At 51.7% G+C, this 24653-nt stretch overlaps 2 protein-coding genes across 3 annotated transcripts in view; both read right to left on the reverse strand.

The window, feature by feature from the left end:
- Positions 1-24097, reverse strand: part of ZNF609 (zinc finger protein 609) — a 94483-nt gene extending 70386 nt beyond the window's left edge. For both annotated transcript variants that reach the window (XM_090029883.1, XM_090029882.1), the window contains exon 1: positions 23351-24097. In XM_090029883.1, the coding sequence (XP_089886009.1) occupies positions 23351-24097 (747 nt within the window). The remainder of the gene's footprint in view (positions 1-23350) is intronic.
- TRIP4 (thyroid hormone receptor interactor 4) overlaps positions 24091-24653 on the reverse strand; it is a 91182-nt gene continuing 90619 nt past the window's right edge. The window contains exon 13 of the mRNA XM_090029886.1: positions 24091-24228. Coding sequence (XP_089886012.1) covers positions 24176-24228 — 53 coding nt within the window. The 3' untranslated portion in view covers positions 24091-24175. The remainder of the gene's footprint in view (positions 24229-24653) is intronic.

Consider the following 24653-nt stretch of genomic DNA (forward strand, 5'->3'; position numbering starts at 1 on the left):
AGGGAGCTGGGAGGGGAAGCAAAGTTTTGCAAAGCTGCTGTAGACATTTCTGCAGCGACCCTGCATTTATGTGCAAATCATACATCTTTCTAATAGAGAGAGGAGATGAGGCAGAATATCAAAAGCTGTAATACTTGAATCCTGAAACTGCCGAAAGCCCTGTAGGGCACAAGCTAAACCGAGAGCTGAATTTCACTCCAGGAAAAACAAACAGCATTTTCCCCATTAGCAACAAGCCAACTATGGAAAGCTCCACTGGGCACTTAAGCAAGCTTCTGCCAATAATAATAAATCTAACATTAAAGCAGCATTATAGCCCAATTCCAGTACAGATCAATTAGCTTCTAGAAATTCCTGGCCCCAGAACAAACTGATGAGATGGGGACTCCCTTTAACCTGCTGTGCAGGACCCAGCTGGAAGTCCGAAGACGATCTGGGCATGCAAGGCTCCCCACTCACCTGCCCCACCTCACCTGAGTTCCATTTCCACATTGCAGGCTCTCAGGATCCTCTTTCTGCCTGGGAGCTGCACCTCCCAGCCTGGAGCTATCATATAAGGGAGCATTGTGAGTGCTGTGAGGGTCTTTAGCGAGTGCTGGCCAGTACCCAAGTCAGATGTGCTCAGTTGTCTGGACACATACTAGAGCACTGAGGGACTTTTGAAGCCGACTGTTTAGCGAGTCAGCCGGATGGCATCTCCCACAGCTGAAATTTCTAAAGCGAGGAGCAAATGCCATGTCTGGGGCCAAAAGCCTCTCTTCCCCACCAAGGTTAACAAGCTTGCCTGGTGTAGGGCCAACCCCCTCCCTGGAACCTAAGTTACATCCCTAGTGCTCACAGCTTCAGAGAAGTCCTCCTCCGAGTCCTCAGTGGGAACAAGGCTCTATAAATTCACCCGGAGACAAATTAGGTACAGGGGCAGGGAGTATAGCCCTTGGGGTAAGCGCTACAAGCATCTCATTTCCAATGCTGGAGTTTAACCATGTTATCCCACTAAATGCACTTTTATCCATGAAGATAAAGCCCAAGCCTGCTGCTGACAGACCTAGCGCCCTGCTGGTGCCCAGAGGCCTGCCCGAGCTGCAACGGAGTGAAAACAGACTTGGAGTCTTATTAGTTCTCACTGATGCCACTTGGGGACTTTATGGATGACAGAGAAGCTGACAAGAGTCAGGTCCATTTCACTCAGCAGCTGTCTACAAATATCTGAGGTGGGGGCAAAGACAGACACTGGGCCTCCACAGGGCAACAGACACAAAATTTGGAACATAAAAGATCAGTGCATTAAGCAAGACCACACACAGCACAACTACCTTGGCCAAGAACGACTGGGAGAGAAAAAAAGAGGAACCAGACAACTCCAGTCCCACAACTTGGGGGTGAGAGTTGCTGTTTCCCTGAAGCAAACTTCTCAGATTCACTCTGGCTGGTCCCTGCGCAGTAGGAATACAACAGGACACATTTCTGTCAGCTTGACACAATCTTTGCTGCAGGGGAACTAGGAGAAGCATTACCATGAAGAACAGAGAAGAGCTACAACACTCCCAGCCTGACAGAAGCAGCAAGAAGCAGCAGACAGGTGGGGCAGTGCCCAGCAAGAGGAGAGTTGGCATACAGCACTTCTCCCCAGCATTCGCAGAAAAACAGCACCTCAGCCCCAGAAACCAGGACACAAAGAGAAGCAGATGAAAGGGGATAACTGGTACTTGACACAACAGGAAGCAGAGGGAGAGGGGATTTCCTACGGCCCAGCAGCAGGGAAGAAGGGTCTCATGTTAGGACCCAGAGAGAAGGGTGTTATCTTCTTAGACACCCACTGGACATGGCAAATACACCAGGTGGACCCCTGGAGTGTGGGTCAGGGCTCCTGTCTTGGAAGGCAGCTCCCCATTCTCCACCTTTGTGATGGGGGCAACAACATGCACAGGATCCTCCTGCAATAAGCCTTGTGCTCTGTATAGACCTCTTCATAAGCTACAAATGCTGGGTCCAGCTTGTGCTAGGGATTTGCTTCAGAAGAGACCTGCCAGCTTCAGCTCCCTCACCACGATCCTCGGGATCTCCTCAGGGCAGCCAGGGGGAGCATCTCTCCCTCAGGCTCCCCTGCTTATCCCAACAGTGGGGCTCTCACTCGTGGCGAATCGGTCCATAGCCTTCCCCATGGCCAGGCCTATTTAGCTGCCTGGCCACCCTTCTACACGCATCCCAAGAGCACACAGAGGGCCCCGACTCTGTCAGCCAATGCTCTGCAGGGCATTTTCTTTCAGACAGTGCCTCACTCTAGGTTTTGCTCAGAAGAAGCCCGAGTCATGAATTATTCACAGTGTTTGTCCCAGACCAAGACTCTGCACCACACCCACACACTCAGCTACCTGACCGCAACACCACCAAGCAGCATCGCGTGCACTCGCCACCAGTAGACGTACCCAGTCCTACCTCTCAGTCCGCTGAATGCCCCACGTGCTGCTGTACAAGATCCCTCCCCGCCTCTGGCTATGCAAGCTGTTGGAGCCCCTGAGCATGCAGGAGATGCTCAGTGGGGATATTCCCAGGCTTTATAGCACCTGGGGGCTCCTATACACGTGAGCAGAGAACGTGTACAAATGCCCTGGGTGACAGAAGTCTCTGCCCTCCCTCCCCAGTTTGGTCCCATCAGCGGACCCCAGGGACCCCCTGTTCCCACAGAACTCAATGGGTGTTCTCCAAGGCCTCCAGAAAGAAGCAGGACCTTGAAAGGTGACTCAGCTAGGAGGCAGGGAAAGGCTAACAGCTCCAAGTGCAACAGAGGTAGCAGAGCTGGACATGGCAGTTCTAAAGCCACGTGGGATGGATGCTGGGCCTGTCTGCATCTCCTCACCTAGAAGGCTCCTGCAGCTGAGCACTTAGCCTGGCCTCACCTTAGACCCTCAGCATACTTGTTTTGCATATTAGTCAGCAGGAGGAAATAGATAACAGATGTCCGTGTGCTGCCTAAGAATGCCCCAGTCCAGGGTGGGTAAGATACAAAGTATAAGGAGCATGAAGCCTCAGGCATCAAGGGGTAGGACAGCCACTGACTGAGAGGGTTTCAGAAGAAAAGGACTTGCCTACAGAGAAAATCAACTATCCATTATGATAATGACCAATTCTTATCTATAACATGGAGGCTGCCTTCTAGCCCAGAGCAAAGCTGAGGTGACAGTTCAAATGCCCCTGTAAATGATGTAATGCAGTGCCAAAGTCAAGAATTCAGTCACACAGGATGGTAGAGACAGGGTTAAGCTTCCCACAGCCATTCTAACTGTGCCCCCTCAAGCATATGGCAGGGAAAGAGTATTTTCCTTTGCAATCACACAGCATGTGGAAAGAACACGCTATGTACCTACACTCATAGTCAGGGAAAAAATGCAGTTCCTTTTCGGTGCATGGTATTTGCCAAACAAAGTCACAGGGTAGAGCTGTGGGATCTCGTAAGGAAAATACTGCTGGAAGACAGACAAACAAGGAGGCCAGAGTCAAGGCCCCCCATGCAGGTTAACTCCGCACTTCCTGGCCTCCGAGAGGAAAACAACTCAGCCCTGCTACTGCCATAACATACAAGCGTTTGCATGCAATTTACTTTATAGATCATCATAACACAAATGTCATCTCAGTTATCACAGCAGCTTCACCCCTACCCTACAACGACGACAGCTACAAGGCAAAATGACTGGACTTTAACTCATCACAGGATTCAGGTCTTAGGGTCTCTTCAAATCACCCAAAGGAATTCATTGCACATCAGTGGTCTCTGCTCAGTGTCCTCCCCTGGTAACTTACCTATTGCCCTCTACCTGCTCTCTCATTCCTGTTTATTTATGACTTCTTCCATGAAATTAGTGGCCTCCCTCTAGCCACTGAGGGAGGCTTGTAGTTCCTGGTTGGCCTAGGCCCACCATCATCATACAACAAACAGGTCTGCCTGCTTGTGCCTTTTAAAAATCAGACCACGCATACTGGGCCACCTTCTTTCAAGCATCTGGCTACCACAACTGACTGCCATAAGGCCCCCGCCCAAAGCAATCAACACATGTAAATATTCATACATATGTTATAGCTTAACAGCATCAAAACCCCCAGCACAGATGGCGAGTTGGAACACAAAGGAGGGACACAATCTTTGGGCTTTACGTTATTGCTCATCATGGTGGCATCCACGCACCCGACAGGAAAAGGTACTAAGCAGAGCTCACTTGTGGGGCAGATGCCTTTGGCAGGTGGAGAAGAACAGCTCGTGCTCCCTTAACTCTCTCTTGGGTGAAAAAAGCATTTGGAGAAACAGATCTCATTCCCGGGTGCCAATAAGGTTAAGATAAACTGGATGGTGCCATTGGAAAGCTATTTGCAAAAACCTATGGTGTATTTTCCCCCCAAATCTGTAGCTCTTGGACTACAGATGCATCTCTGCTGGAGCTGGGCAAAGAAAACCCAGTCTGGGTTACCCGTCTGCGAGACATCCAAAAAACGCTCCTGCTTTCCCCTACATGGTCACACAACCCCAGCTACTCAATCCAGTTTTAATCAGACTTTCCAAAATAAAATTCACAAGGAGTCGCAGCTTAAGCCATGATCAAAAATGAAAAACTTCAGTTGAAAAGATGTTATGGGAAAGTCACAGACAACTATAAACAAAAGCCTGGAAAGGACTGTCTGCACAATTAATGCAGTGTTGCAATGACACAAACCAGAGGTCTCTAAACTCATCTGTGAAGGAATGTCCTCTACAGACAGAGTCTGCAAGAAAAACAGAGATTTACAGTCAAGCAAATCCCTGGCTTTTAGCCAATTTGTTTTCCAACAATGCGCTCTACCTGGAACACCGGCACTGAGATTTTCTGTAGCCAACAATGCTCAACATTGCCATTACTAAGCACTTCCTGAATAAGCCAAGTGTAACATCCTGCTTGCCTGTCTCCCAGGCCACATAAGCTCTCAGTGGAAGGGAAAGAAGAACTTGCCTCTGTCTCTGGGAGGGCTGGGCTGTCTCTAATGGCTCTGAGATGCTTTTCCTCACCAGCTTCCCTATGGCTCTGCCTTGCATTTCCAGCTGGCAGCTAGTCTCACGCACTTTGAAGAAGGCTCATTTTCTTGTTTCTATCACACAGTGCACAAGGGCAGGAAAACAAACTCCATCAGGATTCCCATGCCAGAAGCTGAAATCCTACCCATCCAGTCACATTCAGCCCAGGCCGTGACACTGCTTTCTAACCTTTCATTCATCCATAGTCCCAGTCAGTCAGGTGAGGTTTGATTGTCAGAGGCTTTCTTGGATTTCCTTAAAGTCTTCTGCCAAGTTCTGATTAAAATCCTCCTAAGTACTTTTGCCTTGATTCGATTTCCTAGCACTGAGAAACCCAGCAGACCCAAGAGCAGCACTTAGGGCATAGTTAATAACCAGACGTGCAGGCTCGGCATCTGTGTCTCCTCGCACGCACTCTCCTTTGGATCAATGGGAAATTGAAAGACAGTCTCTGTCCATCTCCTGTCAGACCAGCGCCTCCCTAGAGACAGTGCTCTTAATGGCCCTGTTTGTATGGGCCCATCAACGTACCCTAACCGGACGTCCTCCAACTGCCAAGTGGAACCGTCTCCATGGGCCCTGCTTATTGCCAGCACGTAAATGGGTGTTGCCTGTTGGAGAGAAGGACTGTAAAGGCTCCTGCATTCAGTCAGTGCAGGAAGTACAGGAGTTCAGAAGTAACTGGCAAGAGAAAGTAGTTACCCAACCCTCTTGTGACACGAGAACACGCTTCACAATGCTCTTCGTAACTGGAAAGGCAGTTTACCAAGGCTCCCAGCACACTGCATGCTCTGATCTGTGCCAAGACCAAACAAAGCCCAAAGAGGAGGAGTAACACAAGGGCTTGTCCCAGCTATACAAGATGAACCCAGCCTGGAGGAAGGGGATTCTCCTACCTGAATACATGCCAAAAGGTACCTTTAGAAAAACCCTGGTTCATTTCAGCCTTCTACCACAGACTGGAGAAAGCTCCCTTCCACGCCATGCTTGGCCCATAGCAGGCCTCTCCTCTCTATGCAGAGGCTGGCCAGGCTTTGGAGCAATGGTTTCCCAAATCTCTACAACCTACACTGCCCATTCACCTAGCACCTGCCCTCTGTCAGAACAAACACAGAGCAGTGTTGCAGAGGGACAGCACTTCCCTCCTAGGAAGACTGACAGACCCATAGACCTCTGCAAGTTTTACCCTGGGACTGACATGGTCCCAGATGTTGGATCCATCACTGGGTTGTCCCAGTTTCCCAGTGAGGCTCCTGTCCTGGAGATCTTATTCAGGCTGAACTCCAATCACTTCCTGCTACTGAACTTGGGGCCTGGGAACTTCCCCTTCCTGCTCCAGTGGAAGGAAAAGTGGAAGGAGGAAGTGCACAAAGCAGATACAAAGGGCCAGAGGTAGAGCAACATCAGCACAGGGCATTGGGTGGCGGCCCTCCATCCTTGCCCCCCCTCCTCCCCAAAATCATCCTTGACAGGTAATTGGCTAGTATTTTCATAGAAGCATAAAAAATGAGGGTTGGAAGGGACCTCGGGAGGTCATCCAGTCCAACCCCCTGCTCAGTATGGATTCCCATCTGAAATCTGAGCTTATCATATGAGCTTGTACACCTGAAAGCACTAAGACCGTGTGGCACCTGGGGCATCCTCGAAAGACCCTCAAGGTACCCTTGGTGCCATGGCACCCCAGTTGAAAATTACTGGTGTAAGCCCACCAGGAAACTACAAGCCTCCTTCAGTGGTTAAAGGGAGGCCACTAACTGTATTGCAACCATGTTTGGGGGCAAAAGATGATAAAACAGGAATGGAAGTGTGGACCCCAAGCAGAAAACTCTAGCTAGTGCCCACTGCTCTTTGAACGTATCTAAGTGGCCTGTGGACACCACCTAGTGAAACTCTGTCAGGAGACATGTATAGATGAGTGAAAGGAAGTCAGTCCCACAGTTGTCTGGATCCCCCTCAGCCAGCACCTCCCTTCTGGTGTGGCAGATGAAGAGCTTGACCAGGCAGGAGGAGGTTGCCCAGAAGATGGTGGAACTCTGTGGATTTAGGGGAACAGAAGCCCACAATTTGGCCTGCAGAGATCGCAGCAGCCCAAAGCTAGTGACAGATGGGCACTTCCCCACCAAACATCAGCCATACTCATCCTCTCATGAGGTCATTTCTCCTTCCTGGGCCAGGCAAGGACATAGAGCAGTAGTTCAAGTTTTTTTCATCTGCAAACTCCTTTGGAAATTTTGAATGGAGGTGCGGATTCCTTTGAATTGTAAGCGTGAGTATTCACACACTTTTGACTTATCATAGTCATCTTTTGTGGACCCCTTAGACACAGTCTCCAAGACCCCGGAGGTCAACGAACCACAGGTTGAAAACCACTGCCATAGAGGGAGGCATCTTACCCACTGGAAATCTGGCAAAAACTCCCAGACAAGCTTTCCCATCAAGGCCTTTTGCCTCCCTAAATGGGAAGGGCACAATGGGAAACTTGCAGGGCCTCCCCCATGGAACTGCCCCAGCCTCTGCAGCTACCAAACCAGACCACATCCAGTCTGCACCACCCTCTCCCACTACCAGGCAGCTCTGCCACATGCACAGGCAACAAGGGCTTGGAAATCCTGAAGCAAGAGATGCTTGTGAAGTGCAAGCAATCAACTACCTCACCTCTCAGGGAAGCAACTAAGCATCACAGCTCTGTAGAGCAGCAATGTGGTCCAGCACCCCACCAGAGCTGAGAGATCAGCAGTCCCACACCCTAATCCCAGCCTGACCTCTGGCATGTGGTGGGACCTCCAGGCAGCAAAGTTAACCCCTCTCTGACCAGGATGGGGAACGCTACAGTGTACATGGACAGCTGGTGCCCCAGGGAGCCAATATCCACAGTGCTACCAACACACTCTTAGAGCTGGACCCCATGACTGATGCAGACGGCTGCAGAGATCAAGCCAGGACTCATGCCTTGCATTGGTGACCCAGTCTTGCACACTGCCAGCTAGGAGCAGGTTTTCTTCTAAGGTGACTAGGAAATGACTGGAAACACTCAGAGCCCTCCCGCCCCTCCCAACACAGAGACTAGGCCCCTCCAGTGCCTCTCACCCTGCAAAGCGGAGAGAGGAATATTAATAGCTGGCCCTGGAAGAGCCATAAAACACTAAATACCTAAATGGTTCCTGTACCTTGAAATGTTAATGCTAAGCAAAAAAAAAGGAGCCTTCCTGTTAGCAAATGGCTGGGCCCCATGATATACACACACAGCTCCCTCCCTCCCCTCCGAGCCACAGAACAGCAAACAGCACTTGAAACACTAAAACACCATTCTACTTACAAGGCATCCTATAGATCTGCTTGTCTCCCCAAAGCCAGGACGAGAGAGACTTCGCTGGCACACGCCAGCTCTTGTTTATGAGTTAGTTACCACCTCAAAGAGCTCCTTGGCATCCAGCCAGTCCTCTCCCTACAGGATCCTTTCAGACTTCAAAACGGATCTTCCCTCAGCTTTCTAATAGGCACCGCCTGGCCCCAGCTCAAGGCCGCTGCCAGGAGCTGAGTGGCGTGTCTCAGCCTCAGGGCTGCCTCTCTCTCCTTTCCCCGCCCTACCCCCCCACAACCCTGGGGGGAGCAACCTTAACGGGTAAAGCAGCAAAATGCCCTCACCCTGGGCTTTCTGTTTTTTAAAGATCTGCATTAGAGAACCAATTCTGTGGGGTTTCAGCCAAGGTGGGGGCTTGAGGGAATCTGCTGGAGCAACTCTGGGTGGTGCCTGGTGGAAGGAAGGGAGGGGAGGAGGACAGGAGGGGAGATCAGGGCAAGGAGGGGACAGTCCACAGCAAGTTCCCAAGCTGAAGTGCTCTGGGCTCCAATATCAATGCCATCTTCGAAACTATGCTAACGGCACCTCCTCTGGGCTCTTGTGCCTAGGGAGCGTAGGGCCCTTCTCCAAAGGCTCCTGGCCTCTGAGTTTGGGATGAGCAAGGGAGTGGAAGAAGCTGTTCCCCCATCAAGCCCTCTCACTGGAGATGCCTGGACCGGGCTTCCTGGCCACACCAGCCGCCACAGCCCTTTGCAGAGGCATCTGCCCCAGAATCAGGGCACGCCCCAAGCCTTGCAGTTCACAACAAGACAAGCAACATCTAGCCAGGACACAGATGGGAGGAGTTGTGCTCCATCTGCAGATGAAGGCAACTCACCTGAATATGAATAGCTGGAAGGAGAGGGGGGCTGGGGAGCAGCCCTCATTTACATAGCACTTGGGATCCTCACAACCATGCATTTACATAGCTAATTGGGGGAGCCGTTTCCTGGAATTCAATTACTCTCCAGCTTGGAAAGGAAACACATGTGAGAGAAGAATGCTCCCCCTCCCACAGCACCTGCCAGCTGTGACTGCTGAGCCATTTACCAGTGTCGAGCAAACCCAGGATGCCCCATGTGGAAAAGGAGAGTGCACCCCCCTCACAGCTAAGAAAACTGAGGCACAGAGCAAGGAAGCAATCTGCTCAAGAACCCCAGCCCAGCAGAAGTGCAGCTGGGGACATGAGCCAGGCAGCCTGACAACCAGCCTCCCCCTCCAAACACCTGCTACCACCGCCTCCCCATTTTGATCTTCACTGGCAAAATCCTACTGGAGTCATTGCATCCTGACCAGAATGAGAGCTGGTCGATAAGCCAGCAGGGATGTTGCATCTAACAAGGTACGTCTGGCTGCTTTCTGTGTTACTGTGCACAGGAGCTTTCAAGAAACCCTGAATCGGGACTGAAAAGATAACGGGGACAGGAATGTTTGCAGATAAGCGGAAGCCCTCCGCGGTATAAGATGACAATTCACTGCCAAGCAGAGAGGAGGAGACTATGTGTGGCTATGGGGGAGTTGTGGATATGTACAAAACTCTAATGCATTTCCCTTTCATGCAGTGACTTACCTCAAGTGCCAAGAGCCACAGGCAATTTGCAGGGATGAACAGAGCCCATCCTGCCCATGCCTATCCAGCACCAGCACAGGGCATTTACACAGCCCTCAGCTGCCCAGTTAACAGGCTGGGTATTCAGCAGCTTAGCCCAGGCATTCATTCTCCTAATGAGGCTGCCTGGGAGGAAGCCAAGTCATGGCAAAAACAGCATTTGCTCCAGATCAGGGGGCTTTAGCCAGGAGCCCAATCCTTGTCTGGTATCACTGTATGCTTGACTTGTAGAGTTCTCCAGCAGTACCTGGGGCTGGGTGGGAGGCTGGCTATTGCTACAGCAGGAGTGCTCAGAGGCAAACATGAGAGGAGACAAGGCACAAATGGAAAGGAAGAGCATGCTCCAACACAGCAGGCTGTCAGTGCTAAGGGGCAGGCACAGATCTTGCTGGAACCCAAGAAGGAGCACTGGGATGAGGGTGGGGGCACTCTATGACTCAAGGGAACATGCACACAACAAGACCCATCTCTTAGCCCCTACTTCAAGGCTTGAGCCTACCTCCTCCAACATCAGAAACAGGCCCTAATCACAGGACCTTCTTCCTGAAGTTGAGGACCCCCACAACAGCTGATGGTAAGGCAAGCAAGACTTGCCTGAGCATCAGCCCATCTCTAGGGCAGGCTCTAGGTCACTGGACTCACACAGGCCTACTGTTGTATGGTGACAGGGCCTAAACCCACCGGGAACTACAAGCTCCCCTCAATGGCTAGAGGTCACTAAATGCACAACTGAGTTTACGTGAGGAATCATGAGAAAACGGGAACAGGAGCATAGGAGCCATGCATAGCAATGGCTTCAAACAACTTCAGTCTCCACAGTGACCCATTTCCCTCCCCCTCTCCACAACAGCATTGCTCAAAGCCTCTCAGATTTCTTCCCACTGGCTGGAGAATGAGGAGATCTGACCCAACCAAGTCCCTGAAATTGGTGTGGCTGCCCTAGCCCCAGGGTGCCCAAATTCCAGGTTAATGCCAGGGGGTGTGGTTGCTTCAGTATGAATCACAGAATCATAGAAATTAAAGGCTAAAAGGGACCTCGAAAGATCACTGGGCAACTTCTTCAGCGGACCACAAACACAGTTCTCCTGGGGCGGATGGGGACACGAGAGCAGCTGGCTGAGAGGCAGCCACCTCTGAGGACAGGATCCTGAGAGACAAGAGTCCTGCCAGTGAGGTTAAAGGAAGAATCACCCCAGTGCCCCATACACCTAGAAGAGAATCAGCCATGGCTCTCAGCTCCCCCTGGCATGAAAGGCAAAGCTGCCTGCTGGGGTCACCGAGCTCAGTGGCCAAGAGCAGCAGGAAGGAGGAGGGAGCTGAGTGTCTTTGTGCTGTGCTCAGCAGTGGCCAGCAACCCCTCTGGAAAGGGTTTGGAGGCACATAGGAATACAGGAGACAGCCAAAGAAACAAAAACTCACACACAAGGACTAATTGCACAAGGCCAAACCATCTGCAAATGGAGGGCCTGACCCTCACAGAGCTCGGGGCCCCGCAGGACAAAGAGTAGCCAAGGCAAACATGGATCCGCCAAAAGCCAAACACAATGCCTTCCAAAGCTAGCAGTGTGCTCTGAGGCTCCTGCCTCCCCACTGCTAGGAGACCCAATGAGCAAGGCCCAGTCAAAGAAGGACAGCTCTTCCAGAGGGGGGGCAATATCTTACCAGGCTGCCTTCACTTCAGAGAAGCCATCCCAGGTGGCTTACCGCCACAGCAGAGAACAGGACACCCCGCATTCAGCCCTGCAATCTCCCTCCAAGATAGTGAGCACCCTTCTCCTTGATCCCCAGATGTCCTGGCTCAACTCTTCCTCCCACCACCTTCCCAGTAGGTAGCCTTGATAGAGACATCACTGCTTTTGTGCAACACCCCACAGGCCCTAATTCTCCTGGACCTCTTCTGGCCAGGGATGCTCCACACACCAGCCTATCTTGGAGGTATGAGGAATAGGGACATGTGGCTTCCTTCTTAACCTGACAGGATCCAGGTCCACCCAATCAGTCCCACCATCCTCATGCACAGCACTCCTCTGCTAGAGACTGACTTCCCCAAATATTCAGAGAGGAGAAGGCGTTAACATTTCCCCTGAGCCTGAGTGGAGCCACAGGGAAGGACAGAGCTGTGTGAAGTACAAGTAACATGTGGAAGCAAATGACACAGAAAGGTCTGTGTTCGCAGCAGGGCTGGAGAAGGCACTTCCTCCCCAAAAGGGAGCCATCTCCTGAGAGTAGAGGCTCGAACAGATGTTCTCCAGGTTAGTGTGCAACACACTCTGAAGACTTCGAGGCTGCAGTGGGCGAGAGAAAGGGGAGCAGGAATTCTGCCTGCTTCAGGCAAACATCACTCAGCCGGATAAACGTGCCCTGCATAGTGCAGAGGGGATTCTTAAGCTAGTAAGTCGCCAACATCAGACTGGAAGCAAAGCAATAAACACAATCTGAGCCATTGGTTACCGTCTGCCGAGAAGTCTCCTTCAGAGGAGCTGGGGCACATAGAAGTCAGCAGGCTGGGTCGCATGCTGGCCTTTTCATCAAAGTCTTTAATCACAATGTATCTGGAGAGCTGCACAAACACTCAACGGGGCTGATTTACACCCGCCAGAGGAAGCAGCGTGCAGCCAGGGTAAGCCAAGGCATCAAAGAGCAGTTACGCCTCTTTTATCCGCCTCACCATTGTTCTGCTCTTCCGTTTGGCGAGCTCTGATCCATTTTCTCAGCAGTTAGAGTGCAGTGCAAGGACCCCTCTCAGTCTCCCAGAGGGCGTCCCCATGTCACTGCTCCCAGTGAGCGGGAGGCAACTGCTGTTCTAGCAAAGGCAACACGTCAGGCTTGGAGCAAGGGCCTGACAACAGTTCAACGGGGGCAGCAAGAGAGAACAGCAGCAGCACAAATATATTACGATAAGCCAGCCCTTTACTCAGCCTTTCCTAATGCTAACACTGCCAGCCCATTCTGGAGCGCACAGCTGGGAAATTAAATGGAGAGAGATGCAATTTCCCCTGCCCTCCTGGTTAGAAAAACTCCAGAGGTGGGATTGGCTGAAACTCACAGCCTGCTCCATCTAGCAGTTTAAAAAAAAAAAAGCAGCAGCAGCAGCACATATAAATAACCTCTCAGTAGGAGCCAAAAATCAAAAGCCTAACCCCACGGTTTTAAGTGAGCAAGTCCAATTTCCTCCTTCATAGTTCTTGACACATTGGCTGCATGCCGCTTTCTCGCCTCGTTCCTGCACCAGAAGGCTCTGCACTGCAGGTCAGGGGACGATAAGGAAATGAACGGTGTAATTTCCAAGGCCTCCAAACGCGGCCCTGTCAGCAGCTCTGGAGGCAGCTTACTCAAGCGTGGCTAGAAGAGGGAAACCACAACGAGAGGACCCAGGACGAGCCAGCAGCTGCTGATACGTGTTCCCCAACGCTTCCCAGAAGCCTTTGGCCCAGCCTTCCTGGCCAGATTGGTTCAGGTTGTGAAAGCATTTCCAACTGCTGTTCCCTGGAAAGGGAGCAGAGACCTGAGTGGGAGATGGCAATGTTGAAAAGCTCGATTCCCAGGCCCCTTGAACAGAAGCGCTCTCTCCCAAGGGCTCACCAGGGACCGCCAGAAGTTATGAGGCGTAGAAGACGGCTTTGCTTCTGCAAGGGAAGCCATCTAATCCACCTCCATTTTTAGATCAGAGCTAGAGCTTAATTACTGAAATTTACTAGTAGCATGAGAAACCGCCCTGCATCAGTATAAGCAACCTGCAAACATGGGGAACTGCTGTGAATGTCCGTGGGTCAGTCCCCTCCTATCCTCAGTGGGTAGGAAAAAGAGCAACAGGGGAGGGAGCCACACCAGCCATCTCTTGTGTGCTCCATCCCACACTCCTCCAGCTGCTGGGAACAGGCCTCAGAGCCAGAGGAGAACACCATGAGCTTATGACAAGGGGATAGCAACAAACAGCATAGATGTGCAAATGGTAGGGTGGAATGGCAGGGGGATGGATGGGGGTGACTCAACAGACCCTGCCTCTCAGGCCCCCAAGGGGGGTTAAAGCAAGAGCCTTTTCCATTTGCCTAACAGACCTGCAACGCAAGTAGCTTCCTGGAGTCCTTATGCCCCACAACAGGGCTGGCCCAGAAGCCACTGCCCTTCATGTGACGGGTGCCACATGTGCCAAGGGTTCACAGAGCCAAAGACACAAGCACACATTTGGAACAGGAGGCTTGGACAGCCCTGCAAAGCCTCACTCTGCTCTGCCAGCACCGGGCGGTGACACACCTGGATGCTGGCCAGAACAGCCCAGGGGCATCTCTCGCCTCACTGTGCTCAGTTCAGGACCTGAGGGGGCCCTGGGATATGGAAGCTTAGCTGTGAATTCTCCCAGCTTTCGCCTCCTTACTGCAGTCCCCACAGCCGCACAGTCTCCTTTTATTTTGGCTAGAGGTCAGCCTGCAAAGGGGAAAGCCTGTGGAAATGCTGCAACACTAGCTCAGCAAGCCTGGAAAGACACAGCTGATGCAAGGGTGGACCTGGGCGAGTCCCTCAGAAACACTCTCCACTTACAGATCCCTTGAGCGGGAGTGACCAAACACCACGTTCCAGAGCACCCTGGAGACCGGGAGATCTGCCACTGGAGCAGCACCCACAAGACAGCCTCCAGTACCTCAGTACAGCTGGATGCAGGGTGCCTCCAAACCAGGAAGGAGCTGCAGTCCCACCCACCCTACCTAGGACACCAGACTGGGAATCCCACTGTCACCTTTGCTAAGTGCTTGATTCCTCTGAGAGCAGGACAGAGAGCCTGGTGGAGAAGCTATTAACTATCCTGTATTGGACTTTAAACAGCCCCCTACCTAGAGTGAAAGGTTAAGTCCTGGAGGCAACATCAAGACAACAGTTTGCTGGACAGGGAACATCAAGAGCAACTTGCATTCATTACCCTCTCTTACTGACCTCTTTTCCCAGCTAACAAAGGAGCAGGACAGGTGCGGAGACACCCAGCAGGCAGGGGATGGCTGAGGACTGCTGGCACATCGAGACAAAAAGGCCCTGGCAGGAGTGGCCTGAAGTAGAACCACAAAGATAAAGGCTGTGATTTTACAGTCTTGTGCACTATGCTGCTACCCCCAAATGATTAGCCCAGCCCTTCTCAACCCCTGAGTTGCTGGGAGCCCACAACACTTAGGGTGCGCAGCCAAACCTAAAGGCATGCTGGATACCTTGGCACAACATGGAACCACAAGGTCCCTCCCTTCCCAGCACACTTGTGCCTGATCTGAACTACTCGGTCCTGGTTGGGAAAGGGAAACCAAAGGAGATTTCATGAAGGCCTCCCTCTCCCCCAAGCCCAAGGTATCAACTGCTGCCCAACTAAGAAGCCGCCAAAACGCTACCCACGACCTATATTAAATAGTCCCTTGCAAATGGAAAAGGTCAAGACATGCAGTGACTCATTTCTAGGCTGCGCCAGTGACTCCCAGGCTCCCCTGGGCTCATTTTGCTCACGGTAGCTAGCACAGCAGCAGCTGGTCTACAGGAGCTGCCCTACATTCCTCCTCACACGGGCAGAACAAAGGTGGGAATGATTGGGGATGTTAGGCTGCTGGAGACATAGCTTGATGTGGGGGGCAGTGCAGAAATCTCACCCCCAACATTTGGGCCTCTGCTCTCAGCGCAGTAACAGAGCACCATCCCAACAGCACTGGGAACCCAAAGCAAGGGTGACCCCGGAAAGACCTTCCTGTAAGTGCTGCAGATTGGGTCTGTACTACCTTAGAAAATGGCTACTCTTTGCAGCACGGAGGGGAGCAAAGCACTGCAGCCACATCACAGATCTGCGTTCCTCTCTGGGGATCCAAGCTTCTGGGCGCGCTTGAAGCAAAACTTCCCTCTGCCTGCACCCAGCGATGCAGCTGCACTGTTGCAGGCAGGGCGCTGAGGCTGCCCCGAGCCCACTGCTCAGCACCACCGCTGTCACACACCTGCTGGCTCTGCTTGTAACATGGTTCGCCGTCTCCCCCATGCAGACATGCCCAACCTGAATCCAGACACAGCCCCGCACTGACGTGTTCTGTCTCTCTACAGGCAAGAGGGAATCGTGCCATGGCACAGCTGAGCCTCAGCCATGAGTTCACTCGGCTGGCATCTATTTTAGGCCTCGATCACGCCAGCTCTCCTCCCATCCCAGCCCCTAAGATTTCCCCTTTCTCCAGAATCAGCCATGGAAGGAAACCTGGGAGAGGGAAAGCTACTACAGATGCCTCCTTGAGGGGAGGAATGGGCACTTTGACAGCCTGATCTCCCCACTGCCAACAAGGGAGGCACATTTGTTTTGAGCTCCTTCTCCTGGGTGAAAAATGGAGCTCCTCCACTGGGACTGTCCCCCTGCACACACACGCACACACCAGGGAAAGGGCTGCCTTTAAAGCCGCTCACTTCTGTTTGCCTCCCCTTCCTTTGCAGCAGTGGTGTCACATCTGGATGCTCCTCATGAGTGCCCTCTCCCTCCTCAACAACCTCTCAATCAAAACAAAGCCAGGGCAGCAGCTAAGAGCTGGGAGGCTCTTTTGTTTAATGCTTAATATCCCCTCCCTCCCCATCCCCCGCCACAGCACAGAGAGAGGTGAGCACGAGGAAGGAGGCAGGTCCAGAGGGCTGCGCTGACAATGGGAGCAGGCAGCAGCTGCCAGGGGATGCGCCTCCCACTCCGGCTCCGCGCAGACAGAGCAGGGAGCTCAGGCATTGGAGCGTCGCTCTCTGCCACAGCAGCAGGGGCAGGGAGAGCATGTCAAGGGGCTGCCATTTACAGAGCGATTAGCTGAGGGAGAGAGGAGAGAGCAGCACCACACAGGCACTCATTCTTCACTGCCCTGACAGCCTTCCCCGACAGCTCTGGCAGAGGGAGCTGCTCATTGCTATGGGCATGCAGCTCACAGAGGAAAAGCCTCCCCATGCTTCTGCCCCGCACACAAACGTCCCCCACCTTCCTCTCCCACCACCCCCAGCCACGGGGAGTTCACACAGCAAACAGCACCGCCAACTTCCACATCTCACCCCCGTCAGAGCCAGGAGGGCATCTGTTACTGTCAGCTGCCATTTTACTGAAAAGCCCTCCTGGCAAGAGACAGCTCCCCAGGGACCTGTGCCCCCTGGCAGTTCACCCCATACCAAGGGCGGAGAAGCCCAGAACCTGCCTTGACCTGGGAGTTCAGTTCAACAGGGGAGAAAAACAGCCACGATTTAACATTGGTAGCTTGGGCGTATACACACAGCATGCAGACAACCCCCGCCAGGGGCAGGTTTTAGCTACCGTGCTGTGAGAAGTCAAACATCCCCATCCTCCCGAGGAGCACCCTACAAGGACACTACAAGATGTGCTGATAATGGCAGAGTTGTTGGTCTAATAAAAGATATCGGATTTACCCAAAGAACCTTGTCTGCCTCTAGACTTCGATAAGGCGTTTGACTTAATACTGCATAACGCTCCGATTGAAAAACAGCACTGGCCGTTGTCAACGGAGCGTGTGTTAATTAGATTAAGAATTGGCTGACAGACCTCAAGCAGCAGCAGGGACTGAGACATCGTCCTCACAAAGTGGGGGTAGGGGAGGGTTCAATGAGATTCTGCAGAGAGCAGTACTAGGCCTGATGCTATTTAACGTTTTCATCAAGGATTTGGAAATAAAGATGAAAGTCACTGCTGATAAAGCGTACAGATGACACAGATCGGCAAAGGGATAAATAACGATGACAGAACAGTCACACAGAGCAATCTGTATCGCTTGGTAATTGGGCTCACTCAAACAAAACGGTTTTTACTGCAGCCAAGCTACACAACCAGGAACAGAGAAGGCAGCTCAGACAGAGAAGATGGGGAACCATCCTAGAAAATGATGACTCTGGAAACAAAGTGAGATTCGGGCCCAAACCAGGGGCTGCGACAAGCGAGGGCACGAACCTAAGAGAAATTGTCCTGGCAGAGCGGGAGCACGCCAGAAGTGGGTCATGGACTGGGAAAGACCAGGATATAGTGGACACCTGACTTAGTCTGAGCTGCCAGTGCAATGCTGTGGCAAACAAGGCTAATGTGACCTTGGGACACATGAGCAGAGGGGTGAGGTAGGAGCGGTTATTACACTTCAGTGTACAGCACTGGTGAGATTACACTCGGTTCCAGTAGAAAATAGTCACAAAAATTATTTGAGGCCTGAAAAAAATGCCTCACAATGAAAATGTAAAAGGGCTCCATCTGCTTAGTTCTTCAAAAAAAAAGAAAAGAAAGAAAGAAAAGGACTGTGAGGTGACTTGATTACAGTGCATAAGTAACCCCACAGGGAAAATACGCTGGGTACTAAAGAGCTCTTTAATCTTTGTGAGAAAGGAACAGTGAGAACCGACAGTCAGAGGCTGAAAAATTAAATTTCAAAATAAGGCACCTGTTTTTATCAGCGAGGGTGAATAACCAGAAGAACGTGCTCTGGAGGGAAGGGGTGGGTTCTTCACCTTGGAGCATCTTCAAACCCAGGCTGGGCGCCTTTCTGGAAGATCTGCTTCAGCCAGACAGGTTTTGCTCCCACTACAGGGTTAGCTAGGTGAAGCACAGAGCCTGCTAGCAAACAGAAGGTAGGAGCAGCCAATCTAACGGTCCCTGCTGGCCGTGAGCTCCCTGAAGCTGCCAGGCTCCAAGGGGTTTGCCCACCTGCGCAGTGGGAAGCCTCTAAGTATCCTCTCAGCTCTTTGATGCAGCCCTCGCAGACTCCTCTTTCCTACTGCAAACACCTCCTCCCCACCCCAGTTCTCTCCAGAGAAATGTCTATGCACAGATTAGGAAAAAAGCCTCTTCATTGCAGACACTTACAGCTTCTGGGAAACAGCAGCATCCAGCCACCAGCTTTTCCATCTCACAAGCACATTCTCCCTTGGGAACCTGCCCTCTCCCCCATGTTCTTCCTCCACAACCTTCAGCTCTCCCTTTGAGGCCCTCACTCAGCCTAGGATCACCAGGTCCTGCTTTACCTCTACAAAACGCAGGCCTCTAACAACAGCCGTCCTGCCTCACACTGCCTGTCATTAGCCAGCAAGAGCTGTTCATAACAGCGTTATGCCAAGAGCAGCCTGTCCAACCATCTGTCCATCCACACGCTCAGCTTCAAGAGGCAAAACTGGTTCCATTTGCCTCGCTGCACACACACTAATCTCTCAAGAGCCTCCCATTACAAGCCACTGTTTTCTACCCTCCTTCTCGCTTTACCCAATCTAAACAATCATTTGATATTTCCCAGCTGTGACCTTAAGTCAGGGAGAACTTTTGGGGAACTACAGGCTAGAGAGGAAGAAGTAAAATCATCCGCTGTGCCTAAATAACTTAGGAACCTAAGTTACCAATGTAACTTATTTCCATACAAGAGAAGGAATAACCTATATCAGCTCAAGACACTTACTTCAGAAAAGCTGCATCTGTATATTAGGAACTGCCCTGGTAGAGCTATATCAGCAAAAGAAAAAAAAACCCATCAACAACACAACTGTATCAGGCAAAAATCACTTGTCTTTATGTTACCGCAGCCTGTCTGGAAAGGCCAGTCAAAGGGGAGAGATAATCTTTTCCAGTTCTTTACCAGGATTGTTCCCAAGAAGTAAAATCAAGGGCTGGATCACAAATGAAAATATCACTATGGAGGAAAACCACGCTGAGAAATATTTCAGGTCCCCTTGCCCTTTCGAAGGAAAGCAGGAGAGAAGGAACAAACCCAATGTCCTTTGCCCCTAATGTGCCTCCCTCCATCAGAAACTAAAGAGGACCGACAAACTTGGCTCCCACATAAAGCCTTTGCTCAGAAATTATTTCTCTACCAGACAGCCTGTTCCACAAAGCCTTTCATGAGAGCAAACACCTCCGTGGCTTCATAGTGCTGGCCTTCCGCCTACCCCGCAGAGATTTCCCAACAACTCCTAAAGGAAAGAGCCAAGTCCTGAGAGCAAGTATTTCATAGGCAGAAACATGACTGCTATGGATGGCAGAGGCTGTAGGTCGGCAAGAGAAAACACAGCATGGCAACTTGGCCCAGTGTTTCTGAATCTTCACCCTTCCCGCTCCAAGGGCATGCACTACACCCTCACACAGCACTACAGGGCCTTGGTAAATGGGACCTACTCCACTGGGGCTCCACATCTTCCTGGGGCTTCCACAGCATCACAGAAAATCACAAAAGTTCATCACAGATCAGCTTGAACTTTGGTTTCTTCTATGAAATGTTCAGAGCTGGTACAAACCCAACAGATATAAAAGCTGACTCACCACTGCAAGCACATGTATATAAATATGCAGAGTGTTACTGTTATGCTAGGCCAGTGGTTCTCAGCCTGCAGGTTAGATCCAGGCACCTTAAGTGGCAATGGTGGCAGCATTAATTGCTGCTCCCCTGCTGCACATTTCCAGCCCTGTGGGAAGCCCTGCAGGCCAAACAATGTGACCCTGTGCACACTAGATCAGCATTTCTCAACCAGTGGGTCGCACGAATATATGAAAAGGTCAGGAACAGACTTTAAAAATGGATCAACAAACTTTAAAAAAAGGGTTCTCCTTTAAAGGAGAAAAATGTGACTTTTTCCTTGCCGTCTATCAGTTCCAGCCTGTAAGGGGCTGTTGCTCCCCACCCCCCACACATACTGGGGGCTAGGGCCTGGGGGCAGTGGGTCAGGAGTGAGGGGCACTGGATCAGGACTGTCCATCAATGTTTACAAATGGGTTCCGGTATAGAAAAGGTTGAGAACCACTGTGCTACATCACGCCAGCACACTGGGTTACTTTGCAACCGGCCCAGTGTGCAGTCAGATCGGAGCATACAAGGTGTGGCCAGCACACCAGATTGCACACGAGAACAAACCCATTTTAGAGCCAGCCCACAGACCAGCCCTGCACCACTCATCCAGCCTGTGGAGCCAGACAGGGTGAGCACCACTGTCCTAGGCAGCTGCAACAGTGGAGAATTTGGGCATTATCACTACTGCAGACAAGTCTCTACAGCCAAGTCTTGGCACAGCCTTTTGCATTCAGGGAGCTGTCAGTTGAGCCATCCTGCCCTCCCCAGCCAAGATCACTCAATTCATTGGAAATGCTCTAGACAAGAGCACATAACCCAAGCTGCTTCTGCATAGCAGCCAAACGAGTAGCTATTCGAATGCTACCACAGTGATCCACAGTCACACACTGAGCAGGAACACTATAGAAAACTCAGCCATTTCCCAGCAGCCAGCTTTCCAAATGGAGTATTTCCAAGGACAGAAGCATTTTATTGGCAGGAGCAGTCACAGAATTTTAGCACCCAGCCCTCCACCCAGCAGTTCACCAGCAGCACCATCCCAAGAAGCTGCCATGGGGGTAAGCCACTGAGGAACAGCACTGAACTCCCCGCAGCCATAGCTGTAGTTGGCATCTGGGCCTCAGCATAAGGGGAACAGAGCCAGTGTACAAACTGCAGCACAGAGAAGATGGAGGAGAAGGCCCTATCATCCCTTGCATCTCTCTTCAACCTTCAAAGTACACCCATATAGATTCCATATTTATTAACACTCCCATAGTGAAACAGATCTGCTGCCGCTGATGCAATTACAGAAAAATCAATTTATACAGCAGCTGCTGGGATCAGCTAAACACGCGGTGAGCCCAGCACGGAGCGGAGCATGTCCAGCCCATTCAACCAGCCAGTCTGTCTCACTCTGCTGGGAGCTGGGGGGGAGCCCAAGTGCAAGGCTCTGTACTATCTCCAGCACCCGGGGCCACAGATGCCTCCCAGGCTGAACACCTCATTCAGGTGATCTGGGAGCAGCAGAGATCTTATGCAAAGCACCTGCAACAGAGCCCACACAGCCAGCTCCAGGCCTCAGTGGCAGCCATCTCCAAACAGCTCTATAGGATCCCAGACACTGGTGCACTGAGCAAATGTAGCCCACAGTGGTACGTACAGTGCATGGAGCAAGCTCCTGCTGGCAGCTACCCTCTCCCTAAGAGCTCCAGAACCAAGCCAAGATTTCAGGGCAGTCCATGAGGCTCCTCTGACCCACGGTGTACTGCACTGGCTTCCACAGGCCACTTCTGCTTCCCCTAGGAACCTGTGCCCCTTCAAACTGCATGTGCCTCAAGTCACAAGGAGGCTGGCTTCCTGCCAACAGTGAGGCTCTTGCTCATGTCTAACCATCCCTTCATCTGCACCAGCCACGAACCAGAGCTTGCATTCTCAGCTCAGCACTTGGGGTATTTAAAGCTGCTCTGAGTAACTCCAGGGAACATACTGTAGGCAGGTCCCAGTCATTCAATGGAATAACTCCAGAGTTCGCCCCCACACAGGATTCACAAGTGGGGAAATGCACTTCACTGCACAGACGATGGTTCTCGATCTTCTGGTCCCTCAGAAAACACTCGGTACTGAGTCTCCCAGAAGGGCCTGAATGAGCTCAAAGACAGGGAAGATACCCCAGCACTGACCCCAAAACCTTGCCAGCACCAAGAAAACCTCATCTACAGAATAAGAACTCTCCTGTCCTATGGGCTCAAATTATTTTTAAACACATCCTCTTGGTAGTACAGACACAGCTTAAACATTAACAGGGTAAACTCTTTTACTGCTGGCCATTTTAACAGAAATCCAGGTAGGGTAAACACCCCTCATTGCTCAATGGAGAGGAGAGGGCTGAGGCAGAGGACACCGATGTTACTGGTTGCCTGTGACTGACCTGCCCACGAAGAAGAAAAGAAAGTAACGCACTCCTTTTTCACTGACAAAATTCTAAAAAAAACCCTCTCCTCTATGGGGTCTCCAGATCCCCACAACATGCACCAGAGCCTGGCTACAGGCAGCAAACCTGGACAACAAGGAAGCCATGAGTTATTCTTCCCCTGCTCTAATTTTCATGACTCAGTAGCTGTGGATGAGGGATCTGAAAAAGCCCATCCACTAAAGACTACCGCAGAACTGTTCCTCATTCTGCGACCCAATTTATATCTAATTTTGAAGAGACTGAAGCCATTCTTCCTCCCTTTCTTCAGGGAACCATTTCATGACTCACAACCTTTTGATGGCAGGGAGTTTCCTGGGAGGAGGAAAGGGTATTGCAGGCTCTCCCAGTTTCATCTACTCCAGCTCACCAGACCCCCATATATCAGCAAGCCAGAGAGATCTTGCTGAGAGACTTGCAGGGAGCACTGGAAAAATCTGCCTCAACCTGCTCCTAAAAGATATACACAGTCCCAGCACAGCCTACCCTCCTGCCCCATGCACAAAGCATCATGTGAACAGAACACAGCACCACTGATATAAGATGACAAAGCTGCAGTGGCTGTGGGATCCCTAAAGGGATATCCCCCCCTCCCCACTCACCAGCCTCTTACCTTCTCTGATTTGACCTTTTTCAGCTGCCGGCATTCACTGTCCCCATCTTCCAGCTCTGGTTTAACTCCCAAGGGATTGAGTGCTGCTCCTGTGTCAATAGCTATACTCCCAAGCTGCTCGGCAGCAGCAGGTTCTGCCCCCTGACCCCCATCATATTGTCCCACCCTCACAGCCAGAGCAAGAGGCTGGAGCACGCTAGGCTCCTTCTCCAGCGGAACTCCTGCCCCCTCACTTCTTTCCTTCTTGCTCTTAGACGAGCTGCCCTCCTTCTCCTTCTTGGAGCCGGCCACGCTACGGGATGTCTTGGCTGATTTCTCCGAGCCCTTTGGGGTGATGGCAGCCACCAAGCTACCAGAGTTCGCGCCATCCCCAGAGCGTCCCTGAACCTCCTTCTTGCCACTGCCTCCCTCACTGGGAGTGAACAGGGAGGTTCCTGGGGCAGGCTTGCCACTGTCCTTGGCACTCTTACTCCTCTTGGATTTGGACTTGCCCTCCTTGGCTTGCGGGCCTGGCACCGGGGTCACAAACTTGATGTTATCTGGCAATGTGGCCACAGCATTGGGCGCTGGCAGCCCCACCTCTTTGGAGCCCGACATCTCCAATTTCTGCTGATCCTTCTCCAAGTCAGCGTCCAGGTCAATGATGAGATTCCCTACTCCAATGTCCCACTCATCCCCACTGTCGTACGTCTCAACTGGGTTCGCATCCACTCCTTTCCCTCCGGAAGCTCCGCTGCTCAAGGACATCTTAGAGTTAACAGCCCACCTCAAGATTCAAGGCTCTTCCCTGCCCAATGCCTTCTGGATCCAAGGCAGCAGCTGCAACTATGTCCTCAGGGCTCCAATGCTCCAGGTCTGCCCAGGTGATGGCATCATTGCTGAAAGGGAGACAAGAACAGGCGTTACATGGGACGGGCTTGGGGAAATCTTTCTGAGCACCTGTCTTGGAACAAGCAGGCCCAACTTCTCCCCCACTTGGGACCTGCACTCCTCTAGGATCCCAAGGCCTCTACTCAGCTGCATGCACATTCATGCCACCACAGACACAAAGGTCAATGTTCACCAGACTGCTACTTCAAGACCCAGTGGACACTGCTCCATGAGCTTACCTTGCTTAACTCAGTAAGACTTCAGAGACTAAAGCTTATTTACAGGAGCTGGGTCCTGCTGGTCCCAGTGTGGCTGTACCCCACTGCCTGTGCAGAATACCATCCCAAATACCTTCCTTCTCTGCCCACTACCATGGATGCTTTGCTTGAAAAAGCCACATAGCTCAGTGAAACACGGCTGTCTGATCTCAGCC

This window comes from Crocodylus siamensis, chromosome 15 (assembly GCF_052110815.1).
Source record: "Crocodylus siamensis isolate JL-2025a chromosome 15, ASM5211081v1, whole genome shotgun sequence".
Lineage (NCBI taxonomy): Eukaryota > Metazoa > Chordata > Crocodylia > Crocodylidae > Crocodylus > Crocodylus siamensis.